This window comes from Protopterus annectens, chromosome 9.part0 (assembly GCF_019279795.1).
Source record: "Protopterus annectens isolate FY-2018-M chromosome 9.part0, PAN1.0, whole genome shotgun sequence".
Lineage (NCBI taxonomy): Eukaryota > Metazoa > Chordata > Ceratodontiformes > Protopteridae > Protopterus > Protopterus annectens.
The window spans coordinates 1,326,890,825-1,326,902,878 of record NC_056743.1 but is presented as its reverse complement, the minus strand read 5'-3'; the positions used below and the strand labels follow the sequence as shown (position 1 = coordinate 1,326,902,878).

Here is a 12,054-nt window from a genome sequence, read left to right as displayed (position 1 = left end):
GTAGGCACAAGAAGGCCGGAGTCATTGAGAATGTTTGCTTTGGGGAGCTGGCTTAGAACTCCCTGATTTAGCAGAAGAAGAATGCCATTGCTTAGCCCTTTGAGGGGCAGAAGGCTGCCCTCTAGAAGATCTGAAACCCCTAAGCCTAGAGCGACACTGCTTGACAGGATCAGGGAAAGACCAATTATTGGAAGTATAATGCCTACTAAACCGTGGAGGCTGGACCTGAAGGAAATCCTTTACAGCTTGCATAGATTTTGCCTTATCCTCCAACTTCTTCAGTACCTCCCTCAGCCTTATTACCAAAAAGATTGTCCTTGTGCAAAGGAACATCCAGCAATTTAGACTTAACAAGTTCAGAAAGAAGCTGCTCCCTGAGCCAAGCATGCCTTCTAATTACAGAACCAGTGGCTGCTGCTCTGCAGGAAGCCTCCAAAGTGTCAAAACCACAATGAACTGAATGCTTATTAACTAAAGTGGCAGAATTCAGTAAGTCTTGTAAATCTTTGTTCTCCGTCATGGAAGGAATATCTCCAAGTTTAGCCTTAATAGCCTCCAAAGTAACCTGCTGATACTTGAGCATGTGAAAAAGACAATTCACAGATCTAATGGCAAGAGTTACAGAGGTATAGACTTTTTTTACCCCACCTGTCTAAGGCCCTAGCCTCCTTATCAGAGACTCTTTATCAGAAGGCACAGGGTTTTTAGCAATAGTAGCCTTAACACCCTTGGGGTCTTGAGAAATAATTTCTGGATCAGCAGTAGGGTTTTTAAAAAGGAATCAGTAAGATTCAGGAACCCTATAATACCTATCAGGTTTTCTGGGGGCAGGAGGAAAAGAATTAGGAGTTAAAGAATTTTTCATGAAAACATCATCCACAACTTCCAAAACTTGAGGTATAGCCAGATGCTTATGCTGAGGCAAATCCAAAAATTCCCTGATTCTTTTCTTAGACTGTGGAAAATCCTGACATTCCCATTTAAAATGCTCCCTAAGGGTATTCAAAGTATCCCCAAAGGAAAAATCTTCTGGAGGGGAGGCAGAAGGGATAGAGTCCTCAGCATCAGAATCCTCAAAGCCAGAAAAAAGTTGAGAATGTCCTTCTTTACCAGCAGACATACTGGAAATCTCAGAATCTGAGACAGACAAAACATCAGGAGATAATTCCCTAGTCCTCTTTGAAGGGGGGGGGGGGGTGACGGCCCCTAATCTGGGAAAGATCACCGGCCATCTTTACCAACTGGGACTGAGGCTGCTTGTGAGTAGGTTTGCGGCTGGAAGGTTTACTAGCAATCCGGAGGGACTAGGGAAATGTAGCAACTGCAGAAGTCTAAACTAAGGTAGTCGGTCTGGTTCTGGTCTCATGTCGAAAAGAAGAGGCGTCAGAAGCCGGTGCCTGCAAAGTGGCTCTGGACCCATCTGAGGCGGCGACAGGCGGAGGGTCTGAAGATGAAAAAGCAGCCTGTGGCATGGAGGACTCCGTAAAGGTCTCTGCAGAGGCTTACAGCTGAAATTCTGCAGACTGCAGGGGCTGCGAAAGTGCCTCACTGATTACCGCTGTGCTGACGACCAATTTCACTGGTGCATAGTTGGCAGATTTAACCCTAGGCATGTTGTGGTCCTTGTCTTTGCGTTTCCTAGGTATATCTAAAGTTGGGAGACCAGAAGACACCATACCGACGAACTTAGGCCAGACTCCGAAATGCTTATACAAAACCTTAGCTCTATGGCATATGGTACACGGGTTAAAGGTAACACAGAGATCGCAGTTAGGGACGTCGTGCTCAAGGCCCAAACAAGTTATACAATAGGAATGGAAATCACGATGTGGAATCTGTTTTCCACAGGCAAGACAGTTATTAACTTTATCTTACATTCGTTAAAGCAAGAAAAGAGGATCCCCAACGGGGTACTTATCTGAAGGCATCTTCAACTTGGTAGTCGGAAAGCAAAGTGAAGGTAAACGGCCGACCTGCACTAGTGCGAATTGCATCTGCTTCAGGCTCTGTGGCAAGAAAGTCTGAGGAAATGGCGTCGTCTGCCTCCCTTTATACCTGACATTCTGACATCAATTTTACAACCAGCGGCAGCCGACGTCATATACCAAGGACTCTGGTATTCAGGCCGACTGAGGGCTATCAGGAACTGGATAACCCATATGTGAGGACTGCAACAGTGAAACACTAAGAACGTCTGCTTCATGTCATATTTTGTTTTACTGATTTATCAGATTTAAAGTACTTCACAGAAGCGATGACTAAATAAATGTATGAATGAAAGAATCAGTAGTCTGCAATAAATGAATGAATTAATGCATGCATGCAGTAGTTTCATTAAGTACCTTTGACCAAAGAAATCCTCCACCATTGTGAATAACAAAACTGAATGAAACACAAGCAGAGTATCAAGTAAAACTATAAGAGTAACAAACAATGTGCAGTACATAAGCTGAGTTTTAATGGCCAAATAAGGTCTTCAAACATACTTAATGACTTGGGTTGTAAAAACACAATTTTATTACACCTTGGTCTGGCCCTGGCCTTCAAATGCTTCCCACTCAAGGTACCATCTGCAAACCTATCAGACTACTGACCTGTCAGAACTTCCAAAACTCTGTCGAGGCTTACCTGTTGCTTGTCATACAAGGCATGGCTATTCAGAATCATGTTCTTCTCGTGGCTGGCATATCGACGCAGCTCTCTTTCAAAACACTGCACAAAAAATAAATAAATAAAAGCAGAGTAGGTTTGAAAATACAGTGTGCACGGAGAAAATAAAGCCAGAATGTGGAAGCACACCAGCTGTTCATAATCAGTCATGACTGTAAAAAAATGGCACTCAAAATGTTGGTGTGCAACACTCCATGCCTAAAAAGTAAGAACTGCAATTTCTTTAGCATCTTTTTTATTTTACAGCAACCTTTCTCTTGTCTTTTACAATGTTATTTGCTCTGCTGAAAAATACATTTCAGATTTTATTCCAAGTGTAAAATGATTAAAACGGCCTACATGTATGCATTGCCTTTTTCTGTTGTTAATCGTAAGGCTGATACAAAAGATAACGGTCATTGCAAACTTTGTTTTGGTATGCATGAGTTGTTATAGCAAGTTTAAATGAATATCACAAGAACTACATAACTAAAAAAGTAATGGCAAAACAGACATACACTGCTCAAAGAAATACTTTGTTTAAACAGACCACCACCATTTCCTTCTCTTGAAATGTCTCATTCATCAGCTATTCCCATTTGTCACTATCAGCTTAGTATTTTCAGCACAGCAGTTCATAGGTAGGTACTAGGCTATCTGCCCGAGGGCATTTATAAGCCTAGCCAGTGTGTGTCAGCTTTTGCCACCTCATTGACTAATTAACTGATCCTCTGTCAAGCAGAGCCAATGAAGTGAACCCAGGGGTGTATTTTCTGTTACCCATCCACTCGTCAAGGTTTCTCCTGAAGAGTGTTAGTGAGGGGCTCTGCCTGATGTAGTCTGGAATTTTGTTCCAAAGCATGGGGAATCACTGTGACAGGAATCTATCCCTCCAGCATGTTCTATTTATTGTTGTGGTGAGGTTTAGCTCACTAGAGTGCGTGGCTCACAGTGACTTGGATTTCTTTAGGTAGAGCATGTCCATCAGTTCTGAGTTGGACATGGCTTTGTAAGTCAGGCAGAGATCACCTCTGAGTAAGCGATATGCCACTGAGTACAGCCAGAGTTTTTTTCAGTCAGGCTGCATAGGACATATGTTTGAGGCCAGTAATCCTCTTGGTGAGGTACTTTTGTGGTCTTTCCAGCTGTTAGAAGTGTCTTGTGAGGTACAACCCAAATGGGGCATTGTACTCTATGATGGGTCTAATGAGTGACGAGTAGAGGGGCACTATAACCTCTTTATTTCCAGATGCAAACCCTTTAGTAACTGGATGGGCCACATAGAAGGATTTCCTAACTACTTTGGCATATGATTGTCAAAGGAGAGATTACTATCTACCTGGGTCCCCAGATCTCTTATTACCTCTTCTGTATTAAGGGGGCTGCCATCTATGTGGTAATTCGTGGGTGTTTTGTTTTTCCCAAATGGGATGACTATGTATTTTTTTTGGCATTTAGCTTGAAGCCATGACTTTGACAGCAGGTGTCCGTCTCAGTAAGGCCCCTTTTGGAGGATGTCCGTGTCAGACGTACAGTCAATTACGGCTCCCAGTTTGCAATCATCTGCAAACTTGGTTAACCATAGTCCTCCTGTGTTTGCCTGTACTTTTGAGAAGTATATGCCGAACAGTATGGGTCCCAGGACCGAGCCTTGCAGGACACCACTTGTGACTGGTTTACAGTTGGACCTGGAGCCTGCTATTCTTACCGTGTGAGTTCTGTCTGTAAGCCAGTTGGCAACCCATCCTGTGACATAGGGGTTTATGTTCTGGCTGGTGAGTTTTTCTGTAATACCCAAGCGGGGAATGGTGTCAAAAGCCTTGGCGAGGTCAAGGTAGGCTGTGTGAACCACCTTTCCCTCGTCTATGGCCTTGGTGACTTTCTCGAAGAAGTCAACCAGGTTTAGTAGGCATGATCTGTCCTTAACAAAGCCGAAGTGGGTCGGGTCAAGTGTTTGGAGGTTCCCAATGTCTTTGTTAATGAGTTCCATGATGAAGTGCTCCACAGCCTTGCAGACCGATAGTTACCAGGATCAGTTGTGGCCCCTCCTTTGTGGAGAGGAATAACCGTTGCTGTGTGCCATTTTATGGGCACGTAGCCTGTGGAGAGGCTGAGGTTGAACAGTGTGTTTAGGTGGGGGGTTAGTTTGTTCTGTAGTTCATGCAAGACGCAGCCTGGGACACCATCTGGTCCCATTGACACTGTGTTTTTGGCTTTTAAAAGGGCTTTCACCTCCACGTCTGTGATTTTTGGGACACTACACTTTTCCGGTATTGTTGTGGGCTCTTTTAGAGGTGTGGGGGGGGGGGGGGTTGCACTGAATCTATCTGCCAGGATGTTGGCAATATCAGTGGGTTCAGTATATTTTGTGCTATTTTGCACTAGTTCAGTGCATATCTGTGAGTTGCCACTTAGATTCTTAACACAGCTAAAGAAGGCTTTGTGGTTATCTTTTGAATCCTTGGCTATTTTTCTTTCGAAGTTAGCCTTGGATGATTTCATGAGGGACCTTAGTTTCATACTGATACTGATCAGGGATGTCTTTCCTTCTTGGGATTTGTTTTTTTTCTGAACTAGTTTCCTCCTTCTATTGTATAGCCTGTTTATGGCAGGGGTCCACCAAACTGGTTTCCTTCTCTTAGAGGAGTGAGTCTTGGTTTTGCTAGAGATGGCATGATCCATGCATCCTTGTAGGTGCTCATAGAGTGCATTTGTAAAGGTTTCTGCATATTGGGCAGCATTATCCTTTAGCATGGGGGCTGTGAAACTTACCACCTCTGTCTTAAGTAAGGTGAAGTTTGCTTTAGAAAAGTTTTTTTACTGTGGTTTCCTTGGTTGGGGGTGGTGGTGGGGTGTGGACATAGAGTGATTAGTTGACCTCCTGTGTGGAACACCTGTCGCCCATGTTGGTGATGACCAGGTCCACTATGTTTTCACCTCTGGTAGTGGAGTTTACCAGCTAATCCAGGGCGTTTGAGTTGATGAATTCCAGGAAGCGCTGGGCCTGGGAGTTTATATTTGAGTAGTTTTCCCAGTGAATGGTAGGGTAATTGAAATCGCCCAATATCAAGGTGTTCGGTAGGACCTTCATGTTTTCCAGTCTCCAGAAAGGTGGAGTGGTGGTCCTGGGTCATGGAGGGTGATCTGTAGCAGGCCACAATTTGCACTGCAGATTTGCCCGATGTTAGTTGCACATGGATGATCTCAGAGGTATCATGCTGCGCCACTAACCTGGAGATGTAGGTATCCTTGATGAATATAGATACACCCCCTCCTTTTGTGTTTTGGTCCGTGTTCTGTGGTCGAAACGTGTGGTATGAGTTGTAGCCCGGTAGTGCTAGGGTGCTCTCTGGAGCCTTGAACCAGGTTTCAGTTACTGCACAGATGTCGATGTTCTCCATACTGAGGAGTGCTTAGAGCACGTGTATTTTGAGACTTAAACTCCTGGCGTTGAGTAGCATAACCCTCATTTTTTTTTTTAACTGTGCTGTTTACGGAGGTGGGTTTTACTTTTGAACCTTGCCTAAAAAAGGCACTATGGGGGCAGCAAGAGCCTTGGCCAGTATTCGAAAGCCTAGGAGTGACAGGTGCAAGCCATCTCTTGCGAAGCAACGTGGCTTGTCGAGCATGTTGTCCCAGGCTGACAGACACTGGATCCCCTTTGAATGACAACAGAAGCTTAGCCAATTGTTGAAATTGATCATTTTTTTCTTTATACTGAGGTATCATTCTTGGTGAGGGCATGATGCTACTTAGGGTCAGGGTCATACCAGCCTGGGCTACATGATCAGAGAGCTCCTCCCTGTCTCTTTTCATGTAGTCCAGGGAGATACATGTCAGGTCATTCACACCAACATGAGCAATGACAGAGTCATATTTGTACTTGTTCTGGAGTGACCTGAGTGCTTGTGTTATGTGGCGGATTCTGGCTCCCAACAGGCAGCTAACAGTAACCTTCTGCTTGTCCAGCCTAGTATTCATCTACACCTAGTTCTGAACCACCAAATATACACACTGCATTTACAAAAAAAAAAAATCAGAGTTCATATCAAAGCATCAGCATCTACTGCAATATTTGTATGTGCATATATATATATATATATATATATATATAAATAATCTCACACAGATATGCATGTAATTTACACAAGGAGATATATATTTTACATATGCATGTTTTATGTGTATGTGTACATCTATATATTTAAAATTGGGATTCACCACCCTGTGTATTTTTACGCTGGTGTTATCACTACAAGTCTAGAAGTGGCACAGCAACATCTGGCAAACTCAGCTCATGTGGCTTTTATGGCAAACATGGATTCGATAAGGATACAGTCATAGAAAACATTCAGAGTATGAGGCTACACAAAACAGGAGTTCATAAATTCTGCTTCCATAAATTACAGGACTGATGAAATAGGACCAAACAAAACATGCATCCTTCGGCGTTTTCAGCTAACAAGTAAAGTACAGGTTAATCCTCTTTTCATGAGTTGGGGTACTAGCATCTTGCCAAGGTTCAAAACTACTTCCTAGAAACTAATCAATGCCTAACAGGAACAAACAGGCCAACTACACAGATATTTACTTGCATAGCGTCTACCCACTTACAGAAATGTTTTTCCTATGCAGATCTACAGATTTACTTACTTTCCAGCTCATATAAAACACATCATCATCTTATAAGGATAACAGTGCCAGGGTTGATCTTTGAATGCATTAACTCAGTGAAGTAGGAAGATGTTTGCAGTCAGCAGAATACTCTTGTCACTAAACAGACAAAGGAAGCCTGCGCTTGTCACAAAACAACTGACAAACAAACATCAGTAGATTGTTTAAGGTCCTACTCATGATTACGTCATTGTATTAAACCTGTGTTGTTGAACAACTTCCTGTATCTCATTTTTGTACTGCACATGGTTTGTTAGGCACTCGTATCTCTTTAGTATGTGTTAAAAATAAATAAATAAATAACCTTAGCTACTCGAGGACTTTATGAGACAATACCTCTTTTAACAATGGAAACTCAAACTTCACTACTCCACATCTTTAATGCTGCCTAAACATATACAGTTAGAGTCGGGCATTTTAGACTTCTGTTTAGTGGGAATATAACACTGGTCTAAAATGCTGGACTATGAGGGATCCATTTGTTTCCATAGCAGTAGCAAAAAGATTGGTATTTGTCATTAACAACATTTTTACATCAAGGAAATGTATTACAGTGATACTGCTTGTTGATTGGTATAGAAAACAAAATTACTTGCACTGCATTTCAGAAACATGCTGGGGTAAATTTACAACCATCATTTAGATAGAAAACTCATGTACTAATGCAAACACCCCCCCCAAAATAAATAAATACATACAATTGAACAGCCCTTCCTGTTCTATGCACAATTGTTTTTTTGCATAAGCAAAAGCAATCCAAGGACTAGAACTGAAGATTGAAGTCTCCTATTGGTGCTGCATGAATGTGTTCTTTTATACTGGTTACATTAGTATTTTTTCAGATGCTAGCTAAAAACAGCACTACTGCAGGTCCTGTCAACCTACCTGATTACATAAACTAATAAATCCAGTCATCCCTGCCCTGGGAATCACAGCGCTCAACCTCTTAGCACAAAAAAAAACTGGACAAAGGCTCAAAAATAGGGTTGGATTTTAAATATTGCTCTTATAAACTCAGAAAGTTGCTAGAATAACAGCAGGGGTTGTCTTGGTGTGCATTTTTCTGAAGGATATGAAGTATGAAACATAAATGTATATTATTATTTAGTGACTTCAGTCCTCAGATCATCAAAATCATTTGCCAGAAGATCACAAATTTTAGGAAGAACTGATCAAAAATACGATACAAAAATATGGACATTCTGTGGAAATCTGTACAGCTGAGAGGTATGCTGGGATCCTCTTTAAATAGAGCTCATCACTTTGCTTGTCATATAAAATTCACTTTAGTGAGCAACTTGGGACAATAAGCACTGACCAGTACAAGTGAAGGCAAAAAACGAAACGAACTGACACATCACAATAAATTAATGCAACACTTAACAAAAAGGACCAACAAGATATGTACCTTTGAGCCTGTCCATCCCAAAAGGGCATAAGCATATTGGCTGAAAGGAACAACAACCAAATCCACTCGTACAGCCTTCCATTTTTGCAGTTGCTCTGCCTCTATGCCCGAGAACTCTTCCTCAGGTACATCACTAGCGCAGTGTTCAATGGTTTTCAAATTACTGAGCAGGGGCAGCTTAATGGGCCCTTCACCACTGACCATTTGAGTGTATAGTTTAAAGATGGAGAAGCATCGTTCAAAATGGTCAAAGCTAGTGGTTTTGCTGCTCAAGTGTTCCAGGTCTTGCCGTTCACTGTAGGTGTTTTCATTAATACTGTGATACAGTACCAGACCCTGTAGGAAACAAAAAAAAGAAATGCTTGAATACACAAATTAATTGCACAGATTACATAGGGTGGTCTCATTCAACCCTAAAAGCTATTGTATGGTCTTCACCCACTTCACACAGACAGAGATGAAACACTACAACTAACCAGAAGTATGACCTGAAATTAGGGGCCTCATCCATGACACAGTTAACGGACCTTCACATGACAGTAAAGTTATATATTTTACACTTCTGCACTACCGCAGACGTCAGGGAAGTTAATTACAAAATAAATAAATGATGAAAGTACAATACTCTCAAGGCAAAAAAAAAAAAAAAAAAAAAAAAAAAAAAAAAATGGAAAAGTTGCACTTTAAGAGAGTTGCACTGAAACATGAGAATTCAGCACAGCATGGTATTATAAAAGTGCACCCATTACTACTACTGCAGGTGTGTCAGTATATATAAAAGAAGGCACACAAATGGCAGCAACACACACACACACACACACACACACACACACACACACACACACACAGAAATTCAACTGTCATTACTACAGAAGCTTTTATAAAGTTAGAGAGGCAGTGCTTCTGAACAAAATATCAAAACATGGTTATTACCATGGTGTGGAGGGATAAAATCCTGACAATAGTCCAAAGAAACTTTTTTGATTAGCAGCAAGTGTCTGAGGTGCTGGCAAGTGAGGGTGGGCATGCCCATCCCGGAGAGGGAGGATGGACAGTTCACAAAATGGGCACATTACTGTGGTTCAATTTTCCTGGTGGAGAGCAGGGAAGTAACTGTGAAATGTCATTTACAGTTACACAGTATGTCTTGCTGATATAAGCCTCTTGAGGAAGTGAGGATGAGCTTCAACATTAACTGACCACCACTGAATGTTCCAACCATAGGCTGGTACTACTCGCGTGCAGTAGCAGGGGAAAATAGGAAAAAAACATTACCCTGTTGCAGTATGATGTTGCCCCAAAATCTTAAATCTATTCACCGGCTGTAGTATATCCTGAGGGACAAGGAGAAGAACTGGGACAGAAAAAAAAAGGAGAGGTACTGGGATCAATTGATTAGCTGGGGGCAGCCAAAAACTGGCAAAACAAAAATCTAAATCTATACATTTATATATATATATATATATATATATATATATATATATATATATATCTTTCTCTCTATATATATATTTATATATCTCTCTCTCATATATATCAAGATAATCCAAGCGTTATAAGTACACCATAAAACAAGCAAAAAGGCGAACACTGACACCACACTATGTAGCTTGAGAAACTGAAAACAATGAAACAAACTCGTGCAAACCAGCAGGACTAAATAAAAACACTTTTAATAACAGTTGAGCGCTTTCACCTGTTACAATACAGGCTTCCTCAAAACAAAAAAACATTCTGAATTACAGCCCTTAAATAGATGTTTTGGCTCCAAAAATTTTAAAGCAACATACTCCACTAAAACTTTCTGCATAAACAATAAACAAAAACATTCCAAAATGAATAAGTAACAGAAATAAACAATTATGTTATAAATACATATGTATCCTATAAAATATAATACATAAATTCCTCTGAAATTCATATTTGTTAAAAACTTATGTTTCGACACTAACGTATTTTGTATAGCAGAGGTTTAATAGACAGTGATTCATTCAAACCTGGGGGTGAGGCAGCATCAGTAAAAATTTGCCACCACATTTCTCTATAAGACAACCAACTCTTATAGTCTCCCCCCCTAGGGTCTATTTGAATAAGGTCAATAATACTAAAAGTGAATTTGTGTTCAGAACCCTCTTGTTTTATGTGCTTATATAGGGCATTCTTCTCATCTCTCTTTCTAATGGAGTAAAAATGACCGCATATTCTTTTGTTCAGCTGTCTCTCGGTCTTCCCAATGTAGAAAGCGGGACAAGCTGAACATAATGCGATATATATGACAAGTTTAGTAGTACAATAACCTGCCTTGAATCTAATAGAGGTGTTGGTAGTGTTGCTTAACCTAGTGCCTTGACTGTTGTTAATAGCAAAGCACCAGTTGCATCTACCACACTTCTGTGTAGGTTTAGAAGTGTTAGAAGTCAGAAACATCGTATTTTCTAACAACCTTTTCAAGTTCATACCCATTTTGTTTACAAAGTAGGGTTTATCACCTAAAATGTTGGATATAGAAGCATCCGCCATAATAATAAACCAACTTTTATTAACCAATTGCCTCATCTTATAACTACAAGGACCATATTCGATTACACAAGCTTTGTTTAAATCACTACGAATAACTCTAGCAAGGGTAACAACATTATTACCTTGAGAATTTATTCCTAACAAAGGTGTGTACCTAGAACCCCAGCCTTGAATAACCTGCTTACTTACATTTTGCATCATACCAAGGTCATAACCTCTATCACTGAACATAGCCGTAATATACTCAACTTCAGCTATCTTATCTATGTAGTCTGAAGTCATTCTAACTGCTCTAATCAACTGTCCCTTATAGATGTTCCTTAAAAGACTTTTTGGGTGATTACTAGAATATTCAAGATAGTTATTAGAAAATGGGTTTCCTGTATATTCTAGATTTAAACCCAAAATTAGCCGGAGAGACAAGGGTGTCAAGGTATGCCAGACCATCATGACTGAATGCGTGTGTAAATTTCAAATAAGAACTACTGGTGTTAATGAATTCTATAAATTCAGTCAATGTCTCAGTGTCACCATCCCATAATATATATATATAGTCAAGGTAGTGAGTGTAATATTTGATGTGAAAATAGAAGTCACTGGTGAACACTACAGACTCCTCCCAGTCGAGCATGACCATATTAGCAAAAATGGGAGCACACGCAGCACCCATAGCTACACCCTTAGTTTGTTTAAAAATCTCTCCTTCAAAAAAGATGAAATTGTTGTCCAATACCATACTCATCATATCTGTAATCAACCATATCTTATCCCAATCCAACCCTGCATATTTAGTAATACTACGA

General features: G+C 40.7%; 1 protein-coding gene across 1 annotated transcript in view; it reads right to left on the bottom strand.

Annotated features, from left to right (window-relative positions):
• LOC122810669 (DNA nucleotidylexotransferase-like) overlaps positions 1-12,054 on the bottom strand; it is a 128,095-nt gene that overhangs the window by 100,209 nt on the left and 15,832 nt on the right. The window contains exons 2-3 of the mRNA XM_044082238.1: positions 8,732-9,067; positions 2,629-2,712 (exon numbers count right to left, since the gene is read on the bottom strand). Of these exons, the coding sequence (XP_043938173.1) occupies positions 2,629-2,712; positions 8,732-9,067 (420 nt within the window). The remainder of the gene's footprint in view (positions 1-2,628; positions 2,713-8,731; positions 9,068-12,054) is intronic.